Here is a 27,550-nt window from a genome sequence, read left to right as displayed (position 1 = left end):
CGTACAAACTTCACATCGAGCCCGTTTTTTATTATTGATCGTTTGCTATGGACTAGGATTATTTTGCGCATAACTTCGGAATTTCGAATAAATCCCTCGCGGCACCCTTACGAGACGTAAATGGCACGCCAGTGTGCCGCGACACACCGGTTGAGAACCACTGGACTCTAGTCATTGCGAATCACAAACCGTCCAATAAAACAATTAAGTTGACATGGAGTGATGATTAACACACCTAAAAACGAGTAAAATATTTAGTAGGTGTGAAGTGTTTCCAAGCTCACGCCGATATCTCACTGAATCTGAAACTTGACTGCGTGGTGGACATTGGTTCTTATATGTTGTCTCACAGTGGTTCTCAACGCTTGGACGGATTGCGAGATGCTAACAAAACTCAGAATTGGGTTGCGGTCTAAGAAGTAGGGATGGTGTGAACTTCTGAAAGGTTCAGGTTCGTGTGAACGCAAACCTTTTTGAAAGGTTCTGTGTGAACGCGAACGTGAACCTCATGACGTCACGTGACGTCATATTGCTAATTACAACCCTACATTTCAGTAAAGTGATATATATTAATGTGCACGATACCTAGCAACGACTCTGGTCATATAATGCCACAATGCTGAAGTACATACTGACTTATTAAACGTCGTGAAATGTATCAACTGGAGCAATCAAATGATATAATAATTCCATAAAATTAATATGTTTTGTCGCTTTGCCCACAATTTCGACGAGGACTTGCAAGGGAATATATGCTTACGCCTTAGCGGTCCAGGCCAGACCGGGCAATGTCTTCGGCGTCTGAGTGTTGCTACGTTGATGTTGAGCATAGTGTAAAATGGGTTTTACCCAATTAACAAGTTATACAGCAGTTGCCAACACCGCAATCGCACGGATTTGGTTTTTATGATACGATAAACTTATGAAATCGATATGGACCCAGTACGCTTGATAGATTTTTTACATCAGACAACGATATCAATTTAATCGATTGGTTGAATAAGTATCATTCGCTGACTACCTACATGTAGCGTATTTCGCTCTTGATGTTGTGTGACTGTGATTGCGCGTCAAGCTCACAGCAGAGAGTAACTAGATCTTTACAAACGGAAAACTGGATATTTCGGGCAAACTTTTGTAATGAAGCAGGTAAAATTTTTGAGATTGTTAAGGTGCATACTCCTTTAGTGTTGATTTTCTATGCTCCCAGCGCCATGCATAGATTGTCCCGCAGTTGAAATGCAATTAATTTCTACCAAAGATGCTGTATTGACGGGAAAATTGTAATATATGTTATGGACGGTGTGTGTCGTCTGATAACCTGCTAGAGTTGTAACCTGAGTCCCGCGTAATGTGTGGCTGGGTAGATAATACTTAGCTCGCGGTGGCAGACGCACGTTCCTGCGTTAGTCCTGATCTGACAACTTAAATGTGAATGCAACGACATTATTGCCTCAGATAGATATATTGATCGAATATGCATGGAATATACAGTAGGATATCGCAAATGAGTCTGGCTTATAATTCAAATGAACGGGCTGATAAATGGTCAGTCACGTGGTACGAGAAGAATGACATAAATCACGTAATATACAGATATGAGAGAGAGCCAGCGGCTTCACAATGTAAAAGGTTCACAGTGCAGACTGCAGAACCTACCATGGTTCGTTTGTGAACGTGAACCTCTAAATTTCCGAGGCTCACATACAGAACGCGAACGTGAACCTCCCGTTCACACCATCCCTACTGAGAAGGTCGCTGTGGACAACATTTTCTGTATGAAGCAATAACATGTGTGTTACTGACAATCAATCAGTATGCACCGAATGTTGCCAGCAAACCACTGCTTCTGTTATACGTTTTTCTTTATTCTTGTTATTGTTAAGCTACTTCGGAAGGACATTAAGTTCCAACCAAAAACGTAGAAAAGTACTACAATTTCAACGTTATATGTGCAGCAATGCCTAAATAATTACTTTAAAGTTCAAATTTATTCATAAAATTTCATCATTTCAAAACATCAAAATAACTGCGATAGAATGAAAGATAGGGAGGTGCCGAAACGACTTGGAGTATTCTTTGAGATCAGACATCCACCTGGGCCTAGACGATGTAAATTGGAGGCATGCACACTGATCATCATCATAGGTTTATTTGCAAGTTCTGTCTGCGTGTCACGAAAGATGTTTTTCTTGTAGTTATCAGTCGGCTACGGATAGCTGCGGATATCAGTTTTCGAGTCTTTGGTTTGACCCGGCCGGGGATCGAGCCCACGACCTACCGATCAAGAAGCCGGACTCATCACCATTACACTATCCCGCCATCATTACACGTTTATATACGGCCTATACTTTCTCAGGTGATCCCCCGAGTCTATATGCGTCCCCGGACGCATTCGGTATACGCATATGAATTGAGTCGTGTGTATAATCAACACGATCAAAATGTAGTAATATAATAAACATTCAAATAAAAAACTTTCATACATAACTATCACACAGTTTCAATGGCTGGTATTAACAGAATACTTTCCACAATCACACCTACTTTAGCGCATGGCGATATCTTGATTGTTGGCAACAAACAGCCTATGCATCACAGTCCGAAATCAGTGTCATATATTTCACGAAAACGTAGGCGTATTACGCTTGGAAAACATAGATGAATCTCCCTTGATATTTTGGTCTATGAATTCGGACACCATTTGCCTACCGATTACGGTCATGTCATACATATAAGACATACAATTCTTCAAACCGTTGGGTCGTCCTGTAAACGCACCTTCAAGACAGCTCATGAGTTGTCTGTACGCATTTCCGAATCTAGAATTCAGGACGTAACTGTTCGTGCCTTTCTCGTACGTGGAACCCGTCGGATTAGATATCATATCCCAGATCCCGTCTTCGAACAAATTCACCTTCGAACCAGAATAACAGAACGATCCTTCGCGTGATTCCCGGCACCATCGCGGCAAAGCGAGGCAGACATGTGATGGCGTTACTTTCTCTTTATGCACCCAAACTAGCTTTCTTCCGTGTACTATTTCTTGAAAGAGATAATAATGTGACAGCTGTGAAGTATTTGTGTCGTCAAGGTCTACAAACGGCGAGCAGGCCGACCCACCCTCGCCCTCGTACACTATTTCGACCACAGCTTCCAAAGCAGATCGCAAATCCTTTACCGCAATAATAGTCTTCTCGGCACAAGCATTAGCCCCACCGTCCGTATTTACCGCTTGGTTTTGCTGTCGTGTAACGAATGACTCTATTGTACCATGCATCGCGATTTCGTCTGGAAACTGTCCCATGGATTTCGAAATTTCTTCTATTGAACATTGTGTGTTTTCGGGCCGCGTAGTGTACCAGTAAGACGAGTTCAACTGACGATTGGATTTACCAACAAAAATAGTGGTGTGGTCGCTTTTCCCTAGTTGTGCGCAGGCTTCCAAACCCACCATTCGCAAGGCGATGTTCGCATAATAACCCCCGACGGTGTGAATCCGATTCGCGTTCGGCGGCTCTTTTTCTGCGAAGTCGTACATCTTTTTCCAGGCGGTTACGTGCGGAATACTTCTTTCCGAGTAGCTGCCTGTCTTATCGCGTAACTGGTCGAAGTCGCGAAGCAACCGCTTCATAGTCGGGGTCACATCTCGGTTCGCATGCCTGGAGTCTTCGTTGGGTGCAATGCGCCACAGAGTGGCGATCATATTCACGACCTAAAATCAAACAAGAGGGCTGATTAGTGATTGGAGCGGGTAGAAAATTCATTTCGTTGGAAGCATCTGTTTCATATTTTTCGTGTTCTATATAGTAGGGTTGTATTTAAAACACATCCGTTTAATACCCGGTTAAAACCTAGGGAGGATTTGGTGCTTATCACGTGTGCGCCACAGTCAATGGGAGTAGGCTAGTGCAATGAAAAGAAAGGGAATTCACGATCGAAGTTATTAAAAGAATATGAATGACGGTTAGGGCTAGAAGGTGTGGGAATTTTAAAAGACGAAAAAACTTTGCCTCCTTTCCGTCCTCTCCCAGAGGCTGTTCGATAGCGCAGAAGACGTCGTTCACGAGTCCGCGGGAGAGTTTCGCAAGAGGTATGGTCTTATCTGTTAAAAGTCCATAGAAACCTTTCTTCGCCAACGAGAGAGGATACTTGGGTAATTGTTTGAAGATAATGGGTCTTCCTCCGATCTGGATACGAGTGATGCGATCAGTTAATACCTGTTTAGAGCTATGATTAAACACGACGTTTTCTTGTCTGTCTCTGACTTTTATATTTAATTAACATTTTTCAAAATATCTACTGGAATATGTTCGAATTCGTATAAACTCTCCATTTCATGGGTCAGCCGACAATAATTGGGACGTTCCCTTGACGGCTCAGTTAGGGAGAGGACGAAATTTTATTTTGGTCGACGCTCTGTGACATTTTTGCGTCACCTCTGCCCACATCGTCACGATTTATCTGTGTCGATTCACCATTTCTGAAATTTGTATAGGAATATTATTCCACTGATTTTATCCGTATCTTACTAGCGATAGAAATTAAAATCAGAATTAAAAATTAGAGATAAGAACAACTGCCATAAAGAACATCACTGTAGGCCAGTGGTTCTCAACCGGGGGTCCGCGGACCCCTGGGGGTCCGTGAAGCATTTTCAGGGGGTCCGTGAAGCCTCTAAAATTTGTAAAATGATTGGCAAGCTAATTTATATTTTATTTTTTAATTAGGAAAAGCATGGGCCCGTTTCGCTTCATAATAGCTAAAACTTTAGGACTCGCATCATTTAAATGGTCGTCTGAGATGAAATATGCGACTGAGCAAACTCATTTTAATTGTCAAATTGTCAATTGCCTGCTGGTGCAAACATATTGCAGTTTGGAGATAGCATGGTCGAACAGCCAAACATTTCAGATTTGGAGTAGTCAGTCTCAGCAAATCAGTAAACAGTCGTTTGAAATAGAAATTCATGAATTTTTTTCCGAATCCGTCCCAATGAAGGAATTGAAACATCGCCACGAAATCCATTTTCTCCTATGATATAACCACTAAATACCTTCAATATGAGATGCTAGATAGAAATAACTACAGGCTGAGCGTGATATGTTCGCCAAAAACTCACACCGAAAGCTGCCGTCGGAAGCATTACGCGTAACTATTACTTTCGCCACCAATACATCTTCGTGGAAATGGATTTTCGGCACTCATTCATATCAAATCGAAGACGCGGATTTTCAAGACGATGATTACAGCTGGAAAATTTCCTTCGAAATAATAAAAGTCTACCAAATTTCTACACATAGTGAGCTGTTATTTTCAAGAAAAGTCATTTTGTGGCTGTTTATCACTAGTCCACATTTACTATTTGCACAAGACAGTTGAAGGTTGCACGATAATTGAGCTAATTTTGAACGAAAACTTGAGGGGTCCGCAGGATCCGTGACGGTTCAAAAGGGGTCTGTGAAGACAAAAAGGTTGAGAACCACTGCTGTAGGCCTTTGAATCCTCGATATATCATTTTATGTTCAACCTTGTTTTATAGGGAGTAAAATCAAGGTCACCGTCAATATTTGCTGCTTACATAGATTACTTCCTCATCGATGTATTTAAACAAGAAACACTATAAGTAAGCCGTAGACGCTCCTCTCCCACTTAAATATATATATTCATGCAAATTTTGCCCTGGATGTTGAACATGACGACAGCGACGATTATATAATGTCATCCAAACAGATTTATGTTGCGCCGTCACAATATGCGACGTGAAAACTTGATTATTAGTTTTGTATTACCGCGTTTAGTAGATTCATCGCCATAGCAAGATGCCTCATTTCATCCTCCAGGATAGATTTCAAGATGCTGCCCGCTTCTTTATTGCGACCTTCTTCCGATTTTATGCTCAGCCAGGCCGTGAAGTACGGGGGTATAGTCGCTAGCTCCACGAAAGCCGCTCTTTCAATATCGGTTTTGAGAGTCGTCAATTTCTCTTCGAAATCCTCACATAGAGATGATTGCGATTCTGAATTAAGTTGAATGGCTTGTCAGAGTAAATGATAATCCTATCCATAGCAGTGTTGGGATGACTCGAGTCAACTTTTTCGTATGACTTGACTTGACTCGAGTCACTTTGGAAAAATGACTTGACTTGACTTGACTCGGCGCTTCAGAAATGTGGATTGACCCGTGACTCGGAGCAAAATTTACGAGTCAATTTCAAGTCATCAATAAGTAAATGGTGTCAATTAATTGTTCGGATTATCAGCGATACGCCGGCGACACGCCGGTGAGAGCCACCAGTCAGTCACTGATTGTACGTTTCACTGGTCCTCCATTGTTACATCACAAATAAATTGGCCGGAAACGAAATGATTATAGCTTACGTTGACACAGCATTAGTAGATTAATAGCAACGTATCTCTTTTTCGTAGACGGATCACTGCTTATATTGTGCAGTGCTCACCTTTATCAACCCTCTTGTATGATTTAAATCGAATGAATATAGTTTATCCGTTTATATTCTCACGGATGTGTAGGTGGGTATTGTATTGTAGTATATCAATTTGTTTAAACTTCTCGAGGCTTCGTATTCTATCCTCTATTTTGGCTGATAATAACAGACTGTAGCATATAACTATACAGTTACTCACGTATTTTATTTGCAGTTCTACGTGTGCGTGTGCGATACAACTCCTTTTTAGCATGTATATTTACCTCTATACTTGTTATTTTATTCAAGATAAATGGCTAATTAATCTGTCTTTCACACAGCTGGCAAAATGTTATGAGTTTGAATCATCACTCGTTCTTCCAAAAAATCAATTTGACTTGAATTGTGACTTGACTCGTGACTTGACTTGACTTGACTCGACTTGACTCGAGTCACCTCCAGAAATCGAGTGACTTGACTTGACTCGAGTCACCTTCGAAAATCTAATGACTTGACTTGACTCGAGTCAAAATCTGCAATGACTCGAGATGACTCGTGACTCGAAGGTAGTGACTTGATCCCAACACTGATCCATAGTAGGCTATAGTACATTCCTATAAGCATATGTGAGCCAACAATTGTAGGCCTACTTCATACATATATAAATCTAAAGGTCGATCATCGCACGCAAGTAGTAGTAATTGATGATACTGTAGTAGCCTGCAGGTGTACCAATAATTAGGGATGGTGCGAAGTGCGAACCTCTGAAAGGTTCAGGCTCGTCTGGACGCAAACCATATTCAAAGGTGCTGTGTGAACGCAAAAGTGAACCTTATCAAGTCACGTGACGTCATATTGCTAATTCCAACCCCACATGTCAGTGAAGTGATATATCCTACACGATACCTAGCGACGACTCAGGCCACAATACCGAAGTAGATACTGACTTTTGAAATGGCACCAAATGTACCAACCGAAGAAATCAAATGCTATAAGAATCCCATAAAATCAATATCTTCCATCGTTTTGTTAACAATTTCGACGATAACGTGCAAGGGAATACAAGCGTACGACTTAACTGCCCAGTGCCTAGGCTAGACCGGACAATGTATTCGGAGTCAGACTTATTGCGACATTGATATTGAGCAGCGTGTAAAACGGGTTTCTATATACTTGCTACCGACAATACGCCATAAACAAGTTATGCAGTAGCCAACACCCTAATCGGACAGATTTGGATTTTGTGATAGAATAAACATATCAAATCAAGATGGATCTCGTACACCTGCTGAAATGTTTACATTACACAACGTCGTATTCTTTTTATTAATTTTAATGATTGGTTGAATAAGCATCATTCGCTGACTACATGTACTGTAATTCGTTCTTGATGTTGTGTGATTGCGGGTCGAGCTCACAGCAGAGAGTCGCTAAATATTCACAAACGGAAAACTGAATATTTCGAGCAAACCTTTGTTACAAAGCAAGTCAAATTTTTGAGATTGGCAAGGTGCATGTTAGTTTAGTGTTGATTTTTTATGCTGACAACGCCTTGCATAGAGTAGTCGGAAATTGAAATGCAAATAATTTAAAGCAAAGATGTGATAATGACGTGATAAATTGTACTACATGAAAAAGGTTCACAGTGCAGAACCTACCAAGGTTCGTTTGTGAGCGTGAACCTCTAAAATTTCCGAGGTTCACACACAGAACGTGAGCGTGAACCTCACATTCACACCATATCCCTACTAATAAGGAATTAAAGTGGGAGTAGAAAAAGCATGGCCTAATATTTACTCAAGTGCGTAGTTCGCACAACATTATGACTAGACGTCGCAAAATATTGTTCATCGGCTGCCGCACACATCTCTGTAAACTGTGAGATGGGTCTTGGCGCAAAGCAGCAGGTGCATATGTCGTAAGAGCATTTTGATACTCTGATACTGAGGTTGCATCGTCCGGTTGTTATGACAATTTCACTCATAAATACCATATGAATACATCCAAACTACGCTTACCACATTACAAAATCTAAACTCTAAGGGTAAGTAGTTTGATTAAAAAAGTCGTTTAAAATATACCACTTGCGTAACATGGTGCAAGTGGACCAAGCATATACTTGAGGACTCTGAAATAGTACTTCGTTAGTGGCCACCTCACGCGACCGATGATGTTCAGAGGTGGTCAAAGTAGTCAAGAAAGCTACTCAAGTAGAAGTAGAAGTAGCGACGGAAAAATCTACTCAAGTACGAGTAGAAGTACTTCTTCCACAAGCACCTTCAAATTACTTGCAGTAGAAGTAGAATTGACTGACTTCAAATCTACTCAAGTAAGTAAGCAGTTGTGAAAACGATCGTAATTCGTTCGCAGGGATTGTCAAAAGGTGCAAATTGAGCTGTGCGAAAGGTGTCGAGCTTGATTCATATTGATGCATACCAGGAGGTATTCAATTTTCGACAGCATAAGCATTCGTCCGCATCATGGGATGAAAATGATAGTATTGATATGGAAATGCGATACTTATCCTCTGTATAATCGAACAGCACGTTTTAGAAATATGGTATGGCGCACTCCTCCATATTATAGGGCCCCTAGTTTAGTCAAAGAGCAATACGGAGAAGTTGTATAGGATACGATGTAAACACTTTGCGCGATTAGTAAACGCGAATAAAAATTATGGTGGATCGTAAAAATGCCATATTGTGAAGCTTTATTTCCAGAAATTTAAGGCATTACTACACTTGCTTCTATACTTTAACATGTATGTTATCAAAACAAAAGGACTGATAATAATTAGAACTCAAAGTATATGATACTGGGAATTGAAAGTGAAATATAAATACTACTTCTAAAAGCGGAAAATGTATTTCATGTATTTAGTTCAGAAAGTTTCAAGGGTGGTATGCTAAAACAGCTCTAAAACTAAAAAAAAAGTCAGAGTCCACTTTTCCAGATTAGGACACGCCATGGACTGCTAGATTACGATATGATAAGTAATTGCTAGATTGCGAAATATCAATTTCAAACGTTAAGATGAGCCATATATACTTTGATGAAATATTTCATATTTGCGAAGGGCGACAATGCGGTGTGAACGGAACCACACCAATCCGCTACCTAAATTTTATTCAACGATACTTTCGTAAAATCATACTGGTTACTTTGTATCCACAGAGCACGAAGCGCGAGGAAAATTCTGGCTTTACTCAACTTTTATGAAAATTGAATGTTGAAACTCCTTGAAAACAGCCCCGAAATTCCTCAGGCTATCTTCTTGATTGGAGGATTAAACTACTTCTACTTGACAAACTGAAAATAGCGAAAAGTAAGTAAGTAGATAACAAAATATTACGAAGTAGAAGTAGAAGTAGTGAAAATCAGAGCTACTTGAGTAAGTACCAGAAGTACAGGAAAGCTACTTGAGTACTTCGAAAAAGTAGAAGTACTTCGTTACTGACCACATCTGTGTATAACACAATATAACATAAAGATCCCTTACCAGCATGCATACTTTCGTTAGAGTACCTCATGCCGCATTTCATCCAGTTCCAGATTAGGCGCTTTTTACCTAGCGACATGTCTCGTGTAATTGGCATGTACCTGTCACGATGCATTCAATGTCAAATGAACAACTACGACCTCTTCAATTACAAAATACTACCCACATTAACATTCCGAATTGGCTAAAGCTACAACCAAAGTGTCAAAGTCTCAACGATTACCGCATTTGACCGAGCTCACTTTGCGTCATTAATGTGGAAATCAAACATCGACGCCTTCAGCATCCGCGCCTTTCTTCTGACATCCTCGTACGAATGCATATCGAGAATTCCATTTTTCCACATGACAGGGTACAGATTGTAGTACTGGTGGAATATATCTGTAACAAACAGGTTTGCTTCTGATCATTGTGGGGATCGGAATGCGCTCTGTGCTCAATCAAATTTGACGTTTCGAGATTATGACAATATTTTGTTTTGTTGCGTCACAATGTACGCCGACTGATGGTGACATTTTTTTTTCTACTTCAAAATTTCATTTTAACTTTACGTGAAATCTAATTAGAGTACAAAACCTAGCATCTTATCAGTGTTATCACATCCAACTTTTTTCGCTGACAATTGATTTAGCGATCACATGCAATGTGTTACAAATATAGAATGCAAAATGTTACAAACAGACGACTAGGTAAAGGCCTACATATAATACGTAGTTATGTACCGCATTTATGTTGTTCGGACGTTATCGCGAATATTTGTTGTGCGAGTGATGCGTGGTGTACTAACTCTCAATGGAAATAATCACCGCCTGATTATTATTAATAATAAATATAGTTAGCTTATCTAATCTTTGACACCTGAACCTCAATATAACTATACATGAAAGAAAACCAGGGGATACTTCGGCCAAAAAAATGTAGTTATTTTTAATTCACAATAAACTGTGACATTTTATCAGCATCACAGTCAATGTATGTCTGTCGGATTGTATTTCGAATCAGAAATTTGATGTCATAGGCTGCATGACGTTTTTTTGTAGGTAATGGGGAGGGAAACTAATCCAAACGCCAACCTTTGACGTCCATCCAAGTCGGACACGCAATGTCCGGTTCGTCATTAAGCACATGAACTACCATGTTGTACGAGTTCAGTCGAACCTTGGTGGTGTATCTTCGATTTTCATCGTAGGAGCCCTCCTCGACCAGATAAGAACGGAGCTCATCCGTGTACCTTTAAAAAACATTCTTATACTCGTAATCGGCCAAATATAGCAGCGTGCAGGCCGGCTGGCAAACCTCACGGTAATCCTCAATGGATAAACCTGTCCCGGTAATGAACATCCTCGCGGGCTACCTGGCCCGCGTGTTGCTTCAAGGGTGAACGACATTCGGCCTTCTGCGTTGGTTTGATTCACTTTACTGTCTTCAATGAGGACATCACTTGGCCATCCCAATGTACTGTTCAAATAAATGAATAACGTCGACAAGCGGCCAATTCCAGGCACATACTTTTGGTAGTTTTGTGAAATACTCTTAAAGTAGAAGTGACAATAGCCTAACAATATAATCATTGATATGGGTAGTGAAAGTTGGCAAAACCTATTTAAAATGTATTCAAGTACTACGTTACTTCGTCAAAGAACCTGCAATTGTCAAACAGATAAACGTGACGCTGTAATGACCGTGAAGAGTACATATGTAAAAGCGGAGCTAGTCTACTTCTAAACGACCTTATATTACTATAAATCTGAGGATGATATCACGAAGCACTGTGATCTCAGTAACTATTCAAGTTGCCTGAGAATGGATCTCAAAATAAAATCGACATGTGCCTGCTACGTTAAAATACGACCGAACCTACATATTTACTGCGGAGTGCGGACCACCGCAGGAAAAATACGTGAAATAAGTTTGGTAATTGTTTTGTAGCGATTGTACCTGTTGCACTTCGTTACGCATGCACTTTCACTAGTGCCACCAGTTACAAGTGTTTCCAACTCCGCACTCAAGTTGGGTGCAGGCTTTCCGCGAACGCTGACAGCAAACGTCATTTGGTGTTTTTCTCCCGGATTCAACTTGTGCGAAAATTTTTCCATCAGACCAATTTGCATACCGAGTGAATTTTCCACCCATACAATGTTTGTGAACCTGCCATTAGATTCTTACCAACATTAAATGATTTAAGATAACAAGTAGGTGTGAATACCCGGATTTCGTACGTTCGACGATTCCCAGTGTATGATGTTTCATGATTTCGAAAATTTCTGGGCGAACGTGTTGTAGATCAATGTCTATGACCCCGCTGTATTTATAGTACCATTTCTTGGACTTCTTCAAGTATTGTGAGACCCACCCTCCGTGGGTTATTTGGTACATAACAGTACTTTTCTCTGGCGATGTCTCTGTCGCACAGACGGGCAGCGACCAGAAATGTCTGAGAAAAAGAAGCGGGATGCCTCGAATATACTGGAGTACTGAAGATACTGGAGCTCAGGCCTCAATTCAAAATCTTGCAGATAAGCGTATGTTTCGTGATTCGCCAGATGACAACCCAATGGAACAATTTCCATGTCATTACGGTTCCTGTTGTAGATTGTAGAATAACGGTAATGTCATAGTCTACCGCATATACCATATACTGGCCATCACACGATGTAATACGAAAATACAGTTTATTTCTTGATATCCCTGCAACTATGTCTTTAGAAAAGATTTTTATCCCTAATTGTTTAACTATCCCAGTTATATAATTCATGCTTTCCATTGACATATTTCTCTAGTCTAGATAATGCCGTTTATCGTTTTATTGGAAACTATCCTTAGCGTGGCGTATAAAAAACATCACAGGCTGAAAGCGTCAGTATATTCATAATAATAATAAATTGGAATGTAATAAAATGTGGCGATGCAAAATAACCATTGTACCGATAGTCATTGGCGCTACAGGGGTCGCAAGAAAAAAACTCATGAGACATTTTCAACAGATTCCGGGTAACGTTAGATTCGACATGATCCAAAAGATCACGTTATTGGGCACTGTGCATATTCTTGGGAAGGCCATGAATGCACCACTGGACTAAAATTACACTTGTGAATCACAGCATAATTTCTATTAGGATCTTGGTTGCTTTCACACCCTATTTAGCGTCCACTTGCAACGTAATAATTTTATTTATTACACGAGCTTTCGGAGCTCCGCTCCTTCTTCAGGTGTTAAAGTGAAAATAACGCAAAGCGATTCTGAATTCAAACATATACGCATATTATGACATCACAGAGAAGATAACTTTCAGGTCGAAAAAGTGTGTACCTTTGTGACGTCATAATATGCGTATATGTTTGAAGTCAGAATCGTTTTGCGTTATTTTCACTTTAACACCTGAAGAAGGAGCGGAGCTCCGAAAGCTCGTGTAATAAATAAAATCATTACGTTGCAAGTGGACGCTAAATAGGGTGTGAAAGCAACCAAGATCCTAATATTATCTATATCGTCTGCTATCGGTTCAAAGAATTATTCAGCATAATTTCTGTAATTTAGATTCTTCATTTTCAATCATCTCTACCTCTGCCCTGTAACCCTTGCCAATTCTTCATCTGCTGCAATTCTGTAATCTGACTTCTCCATGTATGGCTGAGGAATAACAATTTGACTGTATTACTGAAATTTTAAAAATTTACTTCAATCTCGCCATTCTTCTTTGGGGGCAGGTTGCTCCCCGGATTGTGTGTACATTTACCAGTTTTAGTGTGAATAAAGACGATATCAATAAGACGATATCAATAAGAATTATAATAGAATAACCTTGGAGATTTAGAATGTAAATATGTTGAATACCAGATGGGAATATTAGGAATCAGGGCTCTTCAAAAATCACCAAGTCGGATCTCCGCATAAAATCTGCTCTTGGCCAGTGTCATCATGTCGATACGACAATACAGTTGATCCATAGTAATGTATACGTAGCGGTTGACGAAAACAGTGACTAGTTTTAGTACATCAAATAGAAATAGAAGTAATCTTGAGTTAATTTAGTACAGAATCAGGGGCAAGTACAAGTCAGTATAGTCCACACCACAGCTGCGACACCAACGGTTTGCGAGTTCGCGCCCGACGGAGGTCGACTCCACAATTCCTACCTAAGTGTTTGAGGTTTTTCCAGGCTCCACCTCGCCACGTCATCCGCGTAAGTGGTGTCTTATAAAGCCTAGAAGTGGGCCGTGCTACAAGTCGGTAAGTACGGAATCATAATAAAGATTATTTGCCTGGTGTGAAATGACCTAAGTAGTCGAAACACCATTAATAACAAACAATAGCAACAACATCAAAATCTGGAGCAAGTACGAGGCAGGTTAAAATTACTTCAATCAAATGCGCGAAGCGCCATTTTTTAAAACTACTCGAATAAGCAGCTGATAAAATGAGTATAGGACGACGCGTTGAAGAAGTTTTCAAAATTGGATTTCCAAGATCATACGAGAAATGATTGAATTCCGAAACTCACCGCGATCTCGATGTATTGGTTATGGCAGTTATGACAATTTAGAGAAGAGAACGATGAAACCAAGAAACTATGAAGCAAAACCACCCTCTGTCCTAGGAGAAAATTTGAAAAATAAGAATATAATTGAGGTTGTCATGATTATTGTTAAAAATCTCATGTGTGAAACTTATCACATGTTAAGACATTGAACACTACGACGCAAACAAATTCTGAAAATGGCCTTAAAATATGCCTTTGATGCTCAAACGGGCCAAGATGGGATGCAATCTAAAAACAAGTTCAATTTATTTAGCAAGTGTATGGAATAAATCTAGTACAAGAGATACCCAGTTGTTTACGGAATTATAGAAAGGAGGACAAAACCCTATACTTTGTTGCCTAGCTCCATGTGATACTTACTTACGTTTTATTAAGTTAAGGATGTTCTGTACATATATGGTCTATAAATATATATACCTGCAATAAACAGCCTTTGGTATCCACACTGCCAAATCCAATGACTGCAAAGGCGTAAATTTGTAGTTGCGATTCGTAATTGTCGCCGCTGAAATATCCATCGTGACCACACTTTTTTCCGGGTGAATGAAGAATGGCGCGTAGCTTGCAAATTTGTTTGGTCCCGAACCGCGCATGGCACGCGTCAACATTGCGGACAGAGGGTCGTCTTCGGACGTCAAACCTGTTGCAAAAGTCGCTTCTGAATGAGCTGTCAAAGACGTTGAATTTAATTTGCGGTACCTATCGTCCCGACCATTCTACACGATATAATTTTTAGCTTGAATTGATCAATCACGAAAGTGATGGATAGCTCTTTGGCGTTTCCGAACAAGTCTCGCGTCGAGTTTGATTCCCAATTGATGTCCGTTAACTTGCTAAAGGTAATGATTTGAGAATGAACGCGACAGTATACGTCTTGCCACACTCCGCATGTATGCGTATACCTTTTGTATACGACGCCTGCATAAGCGTCCAACGAGGAATTTGGAAGTCTGCTGAAAACCCCTCTCATGGCAACGGGCAACATTGTGGCCGAGAAATAACCGGGCAACGCTATGCCCATGCCCCAGATTTCAGTGGCTTTCATCCAGTCTGGATCAACGTCCACCATCACTGCATTGCCAGTTTCTGTTGAAGGAATTGAACCGTGAAAGTACATTTGTGCGGCAAGTAGGCTAAGTCACCGCGAAGTGACTGAGCTGGTGCAGCTAAAGATATTCAAACAGATTAGTGAAGTGCATAGAGAGGTTATCTATGCTTTCGTCACTACAAGGAGGGATTCCGGTTGATATGCTATAGGCCTGCTACCAATTCAGCATCCGATTTCGAAGCTACAACAGTTTACAGCAGGTGTCAAACTCAACTTGCGCCGCGGGCTGGATTCAAACCTCCAGAGCAGTCAAATGATTCCAAAATGTCACCTCAAAACGATGCCCTAGTTTTTCACTTGAATATTCAATCATCAAGCCTATAGACATAATAATATACTACGTCAGGCGCCGGCAACCTTTCGTATGCGGCGTGTCAAAATATCAAAGCATTGTAAAATATTTATCAACTGGCGTGCCTACCATTATTAATTCCGTCATATTTAGCGTTTCAAGCAAGGAATCACACCACCCCACCCACATGTAGTTGGCAACGGCATCGGTTGCGTCAGTGATTCTTACAGTATTGGCCGCGTATAGGGTATAAATGTTCGTCGCTACTGCACCAGATGTATAACATAACATCGTTGGGTTATATTTTTCATCTGAACAAGTCACACACAATGTACAATGCGATGTCATGAACAGATAGGAGGATGTCGAACGACACGCATCAGTAGCGATCCTTTACTCTAACATCCACCTCGGCCTAGAGTGCCCGATGTCACAGTTCTTTTCGATGTCCGTCAGATTGGTGGCCGCTTATTGTAACCACTACACTATCTCCCCCTATCGCCTAATGTTCGTAATATGTGCATGTGCATCATTTAAATTAGGTCGCGTAATCATCGATCTTCTGTGGTTGCCTTGATCGTTTCCAAGTTTACTGCGCGCGCTACCATAGCCAATAAGTGCTTTCATGCCCTTCAAAGACTTTATAATGAGACGGCGTGATGATAAAAATGTGCAAACCCGTGTATCATACAAGTCGGTCGGTCGGTCTGACACTAGATTTGTCTGCAAAGCTCCAAAGATCGCGGTATAGCGGTAAAGGTTATCGTTGCTCTAGATCAGACCGGGCAAAGTGCGGCCCGCGGAGCTAATCTCAGTGGCCCGCGGAAAGTTGCTTGGAATCGAAATTATAAAACCTGATTTTTAATGTTGCTGCGTGGACTAAAACCATAGGCTGCATAAAATAACCAAAAATTTGTTTACTTTCAAGCTTGTTTATTAATGTGCCGCGATTACGCAGCCTACGTACCTTGCATGTGTAATCCAGGTTCAAAATAAAGTCAATGGAGCAAATTATGCTCTAACAATTGAAGTCACAAGAAGTCACCAAACCTTCTTTGTTGTCATGGTGTCACATTACGCATTACACGATCGTTGCTTCAAATTGCTACGAGGTACGTTTGCAAATTCCTTATTCATAAAAGAAGTCAATCAGTGTCCATGATTACCATGAGTCATCATTACCCATAAGGGATGAACGAGCATGTCAAAAAAAAAAGAAAGCCGAAAGCTGAAATTTGCTGTCGGCCTTGCGACAAACACACGAATGCATACACTCGGTCAAGGCAGGGCGAATTTCAGAAGAACTGTAAGCTTTGCTCAAAAACAATGCTATTTCGTCGATCTGCTCAGAAGGCAGTGCGTAAAACAATAAGCTTCGTAGTATCCCACATACAATTTAATGTCTTGATAGAAAAACGAGGATAGGGGCTTAAAAAGAATTCAAAATGTATCATTTTTAACATTGATTCGAAATATGACGGCAAATAAATATTAATTTGGATAATTAAGTAACCGTCAGATTCTCACTCCCTAATATCAACGCATCAAATGAGCAGCATTTATTAACAGTGTAAAGCCCTGCTTTCAATTTAGAAATAAAATTAATACGCTGGAGAATACAGCTAAAATTTTTTACTCGGCCCGCCAACGTATTTTCTGATTTTCATTTGGTCCGCGGAGAAAAATAATTGCTCACCCCCGCTCTAGATATATTGGAATCGCTTACACTTATCAGACGAAACTAAAACAACACATCCTTTTGTGAGACGATCACAATTCCAAATTCGCATTTCGACACGGGCTTAATAATTTTCTAATTTTCCTTTGTGGGTATCATTTGAGACGAGCGACTCAAGCTGTCTTTTCGAAATTGGGTGTCAATGGTAATAGCAACTTGTTGTTGATGTTGACTGCAGTGTAACCCAGGGGTGTCAAACATACGGCCCGTGGACCGCATACGGCGCTGCAGATGATTTCATCCTGCCCGCGAAGCAATTCTGAGTAAATTGAAAAATGCGTGTGTTTTATCCAGCGCATTTCTGGAATTTGTAATAAGAAATAGCTTTTTTTTAAAAAATATTCCCTCAAGATAGCAAATGTCGAGTATGTTCATGGGCCACATTATAATCACGCGACAGCATGTTAGTTAACGTTAGGAGCAAGTCGCTGACATTCACACTCAATTCCGGGAAGGCGAAATAGTACATATATCGAGTTACGAGTTTTAAGGAAAAAATTACCGAAAACTAGTTATTCACAAAAGCGAAAACGCCAATTCTAAACCCTTATATGCAGGTTACATGGAGTATATAAAAGTTACGCAAGGTCGCACTGTTGCATTAATTCTGACTTAGAAGGTCGAGAAAAACCCGAATCACTATATGATAATAATGAACCAAATTCTAACGCCGCGTTTACAGTTAAATGTAAATTCCTCACAACACACACGCAGGGTTGATGCCAGTATCGACTAAAACAAAGGGAGCATAGAATAGGGTTGCCATACGTCCGGAATTTCCCGGACATGTCCGGAATTTCACTGTTTTTACTGCGTCCGGGAGGAATTTCCAAAATATGCTCAAATGTCCGGAATTTTGAACTCTTGAAAAAAACTCATAATTTTTTCGTAAATGAACATAGACAAGATTGTTTTTAGGCAGATTTATGAAATTTTTCTTCGCGCTGCGCGCGATTTAGTATCACATATCTTCGTTTGGATATCGGTAGTACCACCCTCTCAAAAACTGCGATAAAAAATACAAAATAGCAATTATTTACAGAAATAAGTCTAATTGTAATCGCAATTACAAGGTAACGGTATATTCATAGAGTCGGTTGAGGCCGTTTGGATGCTTTATTCAAAGATAGTTTGCCTTTATTCAGGGGTTTACGAAGAGGTTGAACGTAATCAGCTTCCAAAATAGGCTGTGAGTATAAATCTGGGCAAATTTGCCGACCATTAATTAGTAATCAGCTGGGCAACGCCAAGTTGGAAATGGAGTCGCGACCATAAAAGGTTGGTAACCACCGAATGTGCGGTGTTTATGTAGCTCAGTGGTGCAGGCTGATAAATGATCTTATCGGTGTGACATGATCATGACGTACAATTACGCTATACTTGCATTTTCGAAGTCATCATCCTTCACCAGCTCGACCGCTAACTCTGATCATGTGGGCGGAGAGAGGATCAAAATTATATAATTTTACTTTCGCTTTAACACCTGATGAAGGAGCGGCGCTCCAAAAGCTCGTGTAACTATAATAAAGTTATATAAATCTACAAGTGGACGTTAAATAGGGTGTGGAAACTAACAAGGTCTTATAATAATATATGGAAGAACCAATATTATTGACATAATGCCACAATACACGAGGGAGATAGCGTAGTGGTGACGATAAGGGTCCACTAACCGGGCGGCGCCGGTACGATTCCCGCCGGAGGCTTATCTGGTCTCCTCTTTCCCCGCCGCAAAAAGCCCAGAAAAAGATCCGACGACAGAAAGCACTCACACGGAATAGAAAGAACTATAAAGGGCCGCGGCTTCATAAAATGTCAACATCGAAAATAACTGTGACGTCGGGCACTGCCTATCCGTTCATTACAGCGCATTGTGTCTTACCGCATTGTAGGCTACCATGTGTGTGATAAAAAAAAGTATCCCAACGTTACATTATTGTCATTATCGATATTGATTATCGATTATCGAAGAGGATTAGTTATCCGCGCTCTTCTGTAATTCATTCAAATCATTTACGACCAGATGCATGTAGTAAAGCCCCCAGAAGTTGCATCGATTACCGTACGGCAGAGATGAGCATTGGATTGGACTTGGATTGGACAGGATCAGGATTATGGGTTATTTTCGTCGGTACCGGATTGGACCGGATTGTGATTTTGAAAAAAAATGTCGGATCCGGATTGGACCGGATTGTGATTTTTCAAAAATAGGTTGGACTTGGATTTTGAGCATTTTCGAAATCCGGACTCGGGCACGTTGGTTTCGTAACCAGAAGTGAGGGGCGGCTGGAGAGAAGAATTATTGCAAGTGTTGCCAATTGACGCATTTAGAAGCCAAATTACGGAACTTTTGCAAATTTTCATGCTGGTTAGCACCGCTCTTTCCGCTGTTTCCGCTGGTCCGTCTTTTAGGGATGCACGTATGGCACATTGGCACTTTCGAATTTCTTCAATCAGAGCAGTGTAAATTTGTCAACAGCGCATTAGATCTTATCAAGTGTTGTTTACGTGAGCACCTTAGGAACTACCGGTATTTGATGTTAGAATTGTAGAAATATGGAATTGATGTTCGCATATAGGTGCATATCGAAATCTTAGGTCGAGGTCACTTTATCTGCTGCCAAGGTGGCAAGTGGCGCTAGTGCAACAGCCTGTTTGTATAATGTTAACAATCCTTCGCCATCTGGGCTAGGTACCTATTATATTTCTCTTTCTTGGACACATTGATTTAGGTCGAGTCAAGATACTACTAGGTTTGCTGATTTATAGGAAAAGTTTGCCTAGTTCGTATGCTATATTCGTGCCACTTTTGCTGTTGTAGACTTCTAGATTTAACTTGAGTTGAATTCAACCCTATAGTAGAAGAGCACGAATTCTACCAAGTCGTGGTAGTACAATCTTCTTTCTGCAGCCTAAAGTACCGTAAGCTAGATGGTAATGCAATGCTTAATGCCTATTGCAACACATCACCGTACTTTAGATAATTTGGCACTATTTTGTCACAAGATATTTTGGCTCCGAGAGCCTCCTCAAAGTTGGCATCCATGAGTGTTACTCTAGTCACTCTGCATTTAGTAATGCACGGCCCCGAGTGTAGTGTTGAATAGTATATTCATATTGGAATGAACCCGTATATTTTCGGATGACATATTTTCGCCTGTCGTATTTTGTGATACAATTGTTGATATACAAGGTTCTTTCCAATTCTCTACTAGTCGCTGACGATTGTCCCTGATGAGTGTCTGCCTAAAATGTATGGGTAAATCTCAATATGAATATATTAGTCAATTGTATATGCAAGTTCTGTACCTCCAAGAAGCTGTTCAAAATAGGGTTGTAGCTCTAATTATTGATGACAGAATTTTCCACAGTAAATACAACGATTTTCACGCTTCCATTGGTTGGAATTGAATCAAACTCGTAATGCACCAATTTCGTACAAAACTTCATAGGGACGGGCAGCCACTATCTAAAATGTGTATACTTTTTACTTTTTAGTATATTGAAAATTCTCATGTTGTTTTAACTACGCTTCTTACAAGCTGGAATTGAATCGAATTAGATGTTCAGTGTTTATAACCGCCCTATAACATGTCCTTCTGTTTTTTCAGTTGTAGATTTTAGATTTTGAAATTTTTTTGGATCAGGATGGACTTGGACTGAAAATCTGGCAAATATTTTTGGATCAGGATGGACTAGGACTGAATTGAAAATTTTCAGGACCGGACTTGGACAGTAAATTTGGAAAATATTTTTGGATCAGGATGGACTAGGACTGAAATAAAAATTTTCAGGATCGGACTTGGACCGAAAAATATTACAGTCCGCTCATCACTGCCGTACGGGGGGCCGATCAGTGTTTATTTGTGCGGGAGTGAGGTGAAAATATGTGGCTTCGGCCGTGGTTACAACTTACAACACACAGCCACATACTCCTGAACCAGATCGTGACCACCTCTAGTCGATAGACAAAGCTTTGCTGGTGTGACGTCATATTGATCGAAATGTGCTCATAACTCATTTAAAATCCACTAGTGGGCGCTAAAGAGCGTCCGGAATTTGGGTCACAAAAATATGGTAACCCTAGCATAGAAATAATCTAATTTATATCATCGTTAGAGCCAAGGTTATATCGGTTTATAACCGCATTGAGCCGCGCAATCATTGTATTATTGTCAATGGTACGGCTATAGAATGGAATGCCTATTGTAGCCGCAACCCGCAGATCGCGCCACAGGATGGATTGAAATATCTGGCTGCTTATATTCCCTTTCGGCACAGAGAAAAAGACTCGCTTTGTTGGTGCGTGTTTTCTATTAAAAATGAAATACAATAAGCATTGGCAAGTACGTCCTAAGCTAATCAAATACAAAGCATCTTACTTGACAATGTGTCTTCCGGGTTTTTTAGTCTATTTTATTTATAGATTTACTTTGACTGTAACGAGATATCAAAACAGTGAGACAATGAATGGATTAGCCTAACTAGCCCTATTCTAGAAATGCAATAAACCTAACTATTCCTATTCTAATAACTGGACTAATGCCAAAACGATCCTACATCTAACGCACGTGCACTAAACAGTGAATATCACCACGATACGTCAGACCTAGGTACCGCTATGAGGTAACAATGACACAGAGTCCACTTTCTTGCTCGGCGGGAGTGTGAAGGAGCCACAGCGACACCTTAGGGCCGTACGGCGGCTACATCCTGGCCCCTTGGAAATTCAAAATTTGTTCCGAATTTGGAGATTTCCACACATACACACACTCACGCAGTCAGCAGGTGCTACCAAACGAAATGGTAATTATTTAACGAAATCAAAACAACAGTTATTCTCTCTTATGCAAGAGGGCAAGCTTAGAAATACAACGGGTGTATTTTGAAAGTTTAGTCCTCAGTGGTTGGACTAGGAGCAACTGTGGATAGTTTGACAGAAAGACAAATTTAGAAGTGTATCAGCAGAAAGGCCTCTCAAGGCGATGTCTGCAGGGATTCAACTTGGACGGTACATTCCACCATCGATACAGGTTGGACCCAACTTTGATTTGGTTGAAAACGAATGTCTTGAAGGCGTTGCGGAAATTCGCAAGATACCACGTTACAGTTATACAGATCCTCCAGAGAAAGGAGAGGCCGATTGGAAATATCGGTTCTTTTGGAAAGTATTTGTCATTGTTGACCGTACAGCTTGAGTTCATTTCAGAGTAGGGGAATTCTTTCTTCCGTAGGAGTCGAAACAGATCCTTGTCTTCTTCACAAACCTTCGCTTGGTGAATCACAGCTCGAACATCTCCTTGGATGCCGACGATATGTTTGTGGACACTGAAAGAGACTTGAACCAGGTCCTTTGTCAAATCTGGCCCCTGTAGCAGACCATCATTAAGTGAGATGTCATTATACAGTTCCATTGATTTTTCTGCAGATTCAAGAGACAGTTTATCATTTTGAGACAGTTCTTGTTTCTCGTTCTTCTTCGAGTCGACAAAATACCGACACAGCTGATATAGGGATTTCGGCGAATTTGTTGCAGGCTTTGAGAAAAATACCTTTTCTGTTCCGCCTGCCAATTTGGCCGGGCGGTTTATCATCCAGCCTGCAAACGTTCTGGTTGCATAATAGTCATTTGGACCATGAATAACCTCCAAGGGCTTGTGAAGCCTTCTGTTTTCTTTTCCAATTAATAATCCAACTTCGGATGCTAGTTTTGGAATACACACGTCTTGGAATTCCGGAAATTGGTTGACGTCTTCTTGTCTTGGAATGTCAACGTCCTCGACACCAATACTGTCAGTTGATACTAATGGTGCGAGCAGAGCATATTCTGTGCCATAGAAGTCGGATAACTCAAGATTATCGAATATGCTACCTTTGTAACCGGATAATCCTGCCAGGGTGCGAAGATCAAATTCTGTTTGACCGCCTTGGAGGCAAAGTTCATTTGCAAGATTTTCACTAATGAAGGAAAGATGACTTCCGTTGTCAAAGAAAGCGTGTGTAGCAATATAGCAGTTTGTTCCTCGAATTCTGACGCGGACAGGTGCCACGTTGAGTAACACATTTTCTTCAGGTAATTTGGCGAATGCATTGAATTTCACAGGTCCTTGAGCCTTTGGAGCGTTTTCTTGGGCGACAGTTGAAGCCGCAGAATTTTGGACGACGGGTTTGTTCTCATCGTTTGTGGACACTGGATTCACATGCAGGAGTGTAGTATGTTTTCCATTACAATGTTGATACTTGCATGGTTTTTCTCTGGTACATTTGTCAGACCAGTGTCCGGGTTGCAAGCATGAGAAGCATAGCTTATTATTTTTCACGAAATCTCTTCTGTCAGTAACGTCCATATCACGAAACTCGTGGCATTGATTGAGAAAGTGTTTTTTCTTACATTTTACGCACGATGAACCACGGTCATCCTTGGCGTCGTTATTACCAGCACGAACTGAAGTTGCAAAGTTTGATTTTGCTTGCCTTACGACAACTGGCTTATTGTTTGTACTACTTTGTTCTCGGGGAGGAACGTTTGACGCTTCACGTACCTTTTTTCGCAGGTAAGCAGATATGTCGCTCACTTTCACATCGCTCTTCAGTTCATGAAGGATATGGTCCATGACACTAAGCCAGCCTGACCTCCATTGTGAGGGCATTCTGAGTGCGATTTTATCAATTGTCTCCAGCGAGACGGATTGGTAGTTAATACCTTTGAGAGTATTTACACAGGATATAAGGTCAGCGGAAAGAATCGCCAAGCCATCTTGATCATGCAACTTTACTTGAGGACCAGAAGATACTGAGTTTAAGCAAGAAGGTCCGATTCGGAACTTTTGGCCATACGTCTCTTGTAGCAGGTTCAGTGCTTCTCGGTAGCAGTCGTTTGCATCAAGGTGTAAGCAGCTCTTGACGAGAGTATTTGCTGGTCCCTTGGTGTAACGCATCAAGTACACCAGTTTTTGTTTCTGATTTATAATTTTGTTTCCAATTGCTATTTCAAAAATGTCCATGAAACTATTGAAGTCACTTGGATTACCAGAAAAGATTGGGGGTTCTAAAGGTGGCAAAAGGTTTGATTGAATTACTGGCGGGGCTACAGAATGCACAACATTGACAGACGAACATGAGTCATTTTTTGTCGAATTCAAAATCGAACTAGGCACTACTTCTGGGTCCGGTGGCCTTCTCACATCGAAAATAGGCTTATGATTCAAAGCAGTGAGCGGAGAAGTTGTAGCTACCAAGTTTGTTAGATTTGACATGATGGGACTATTAGACCAAACCAAATTAGAGGGTTGATGATAGGCGTTAGTGCCAGATATCACAGTACTAGGGCTACTCATACTCACACTGCTGGCGTTCGTTGCACTCACACTACTTGCATTCATAGCACCCACACTGCGAATTGGTAAGGAACAATATGAACTTCCAAGGGGTGAGAAAATAGCCGACATACCTGTTTCTGAGAGATTTGGAGTCACCGACGATTCTCGAAGTTGTTGCGGCTCGGATTTCACCACTAGTGCCGGTGGAAAGTCGGCGTTCTCGGATACTGTGACGGAGTTCGAGCTTGATGTTGGTTGATGCACAATTTGGGTGCTTTTAGAGCCGTTATATAGTCCCCGTTCAATCATAATTTCCTCGAATTGAGCTTCTGATTGCAGCTTTTCTCGCTCAGTTCTATCGTCAATTTCTTGAAGGTTATTCCTCAATCTTAGATTCAAAGACCTTCTGCCTTCGAGAGCTTTCTTTTTATGCATTTCTAGTTTTTGTCGTAACTCCATTTGATACCTCTTTTCTTCTTCTTGACGCCTCTTTTCCTCTTCTTGACGCCTCTTTTCTTCCTCTTGACGTCTCATTTCTTCTTCTTGACGTTTCTTTTCTTCCTCTTCTTGACGTCGTAATTCCTGGTAGATCTGTTCCTCTTCAGATCTTATCTGATCTTCGAAGGCGTCATTTTCTTGCTGAAAGCGATGCTGGACGTGTTTTTTGTCCATTTCAGCCTTTTTGTCGCGGTGAACATCCCTCGAGTTTTGTAAACTGAGTATTTGAGAGTTACTCATGTAGCTTGATCCTGTTGCAGTGCTCGAGACAGACAACCGTGATTTCAGTGATTTGGCAGTGGCTCGATGACAAGGACGGCCTACCTTTGGTCGGCAGGCTCCTTAAAGTCATAGAATGTGACCTCAGTAACTTTGATTTGTGAATAGTCGACACAGCTGACTTTGACTTCTTGTTTTCTCTTTGTTTGTCAGTGTTCGACATTCTTTGGATTTGTTCGAGGCCAATGGAACCACTGCTTGTGCCCGCCTGGGCATTGTTTGATTTCTCATCACGTACCGGTACCATCGTTTGCTCTTCAGTCTCCACTAGCAGCAAGTTTGAATTAGCTTCTTCAGCCATTTTGGTTTTCTTTGTTGATGAAGGTGTTCCAACGAACAGATTTGAAGATTGTCAAAAAACTAATGTAGCCGCAACCCGCAGATCGCGCCACAGGATGGATTGAAATATCTGGCTGCTTATATTCCCTTTCGGCACAGAGAAAAAGACTCGCTTTGTTGGTGCGTGTTTTCTATTAAAAATGAAATACAATAAGCATTGGCAAGTACGTCCTAAGCTAATCAAATACAAAGCATCTTACTTGACAATGTGTCTTCCGGGTTTTTTAGTCTATTTTATTTATAGATTTACTTTGACTGTAACGAGATATCAAAACAGTGAGACAATGAATGGATTAGCCTAACTAGCCCTATTCTAGAAATGCAATAAACCTAACTATTCCTATTCTAATAACTGGACTAATGCCAAAACGATCCTACATCTAACGCACGTGCACTAAACAGTGAATATCACCACGATACGTCAGACCTAGGTACCGCTATGAGGTAACAATGACACAGAGTCCACTTTCTTGCTCGGCGGGAGTGTGAAGGAGCCACAGCGACACCTTAGGGCCGTACGGCGGCTACACCTATAATCCGTAATGTAATGTAGTATGATATTGTGTATATGGGCTTGATAATAAAGTATTCAAATGAAAAACAAGGGTATGGACTTTGAGGTAATATTTTGGAATCATTTGACTGGTGCGGCCCGCGACTGATTGGAATATTTGAATCAGGCCCGCGGCGTCAGTTCAGTTTGATACACATGGTGTAACTTTTGGATGGTTATAATGTGACCGATGAACCTACTCGACATTTGCTGTCTCAAGAAATCGTTTAATGAAAGTATTTCGTACTAAAAATCTCAACATTTGTTAGAAGTGTGCTGGATAATACAAGCACTTTTCACAATCACGTCGCTGGCCGGAAGAAACCGTCTGGCTGGCCGGATGCAGCCCGCGGTCCGTATGTTTGACATCCCTGCTTTACAGTCTACAATGCATTATACTCCCTTACTGTGCGTTGCCTTATGCTGGATGTGTCAAATATTCGCAGACACAAAGAAGGCTTACAGCAGTGATTCTCAACTTTTTCGTGTACGCGGACCCCGCGCTTAAGTTTAGCTCAATTGTCCTGCTACCGACATTTGTCACTGAAGACCTTTATTGTTTCAAAGCGAAATCACGTAATATGATTTCTGCTGCTGCATGTCAGCTCAGAAGCAAGTCTTGAAATACGAGGTCGTGTCTCAGGAATTCGCGCTTTCCATTTGATATGAACGAGAGCCGAAGCTCCATCTTTACAAAGATAGGTGGAACTGTATGGATATTGGATATCAATGGAATATTGACGCGTAACGCTTCCAACGACACCTTCGGGTTTGACCGAAACAGATTTCTCAGTGAACATATCACGTCCAGCATGTAGTTATTCCTATCAGGAAGTTCATCTTGAAGCTCTTTTCGGGTCGTGATTATATAGTTATCATAAAATACGACAAAATGTATTCCGTGGTGAGGTTGGAACCTCTTGCGAAAGATTGAGAACATAATTCAGGAATTCATTT

At 40.9% G+C, this 27,550-nt stretch overlaps 2 protein-coding genes across 2 annotated transcripts in view; both read right to left on the bottom strand.

The window, feature by feature from the left end:
• Positions 1-2,445: 2,445 nt before the first annotated feature.
• Positions 2,446-27,550, bottom strand: part of LOC145455067 (uncharacterized) — a 29,760-nt gene continuing 4,655 nt past the window's right edge. The window contains exons 5-16 of the mRNA XM_080333019.1: positions 15,370-15,553; positions 15,167-15,300; positions 14,885-15,107; positions 12,133-12,360; positions 11,865-12,074; positions 11,223-11,384; positions 11,000-11,157; positions 10,169-10,307; positions 9,927-10,027; positions 5,793-6,019; positions 4,014-4,190; positions 2,446-3,715 (exon numbers count right to left, since the gene is read on the bottom strand). Coding sequence (XP_080189145.1) covers positions 2,624-3,715; positions 4,014-4,190; positions 5,793-6,019; positions 9,927-10,027; positions 10,169-10,307; positions 11,000-11,157; positions 11,223-11,384; positions 11,865-12,074; positions 12,133-12,360; positions 14,885-15,107; positions 15,167-15,300; positions 15,370-15,553 — 3,035 coding nt within the window. The 3' untranslated portion in view covers positions 2,446-2,623. The remainder of the gene's footprint in view (positions 3,716-4,013; positions 4,191-5,792; positions 6,020-9,926; positions 10,028-10,168; positions 10,308-10,999; positions 11,158-11,222; positions 11,385-11,864; positions 12,075-12,132; positions 12,361-14,884; positions 15,108-15,166; positions 15,301-15,369; positions 15,554-27,550) is intronic.
• LOC145455069 (uncharacterized) lies at positions 21,806-25,714 on the bottom strand. The gene is made up of 2 exons (XM_080333020.1): positions 21,988-25,714; positions 21,806-21,918 (listed from the first exon to the last, which is right to left on the bottom strand). Exon 1 carries the CDS (start codon positions 25,660-25,662, stop codon positions 22,567-22,569), a length of 3,096 nt encoding a protein of 1,031 aa, XP_080189146.1. The 5' UTR covers positions 25,663-25,714; the 3' UTR covers positions 21,806-21,918; positions 21,988-22,566.

This window comes from Botryllus schlosseri, chromosome 14, assembly GCF_051294905.1.
Source record: "Botryllus schlosseri isolate E-star chromosome 14, Bs_hap1, whole genome shotgun sequence".
NCBI classification, from domain to species: domain Eukaryota; kingdom Metazoa; phylum Chordata; class Ascidiacea; order Stolidobranchia; family Styelidae; genus Botryllus; species Botryllus schlosseri.
This window is presented reverse-complemented; position numbering and strand designations above follow the sequence as displayed.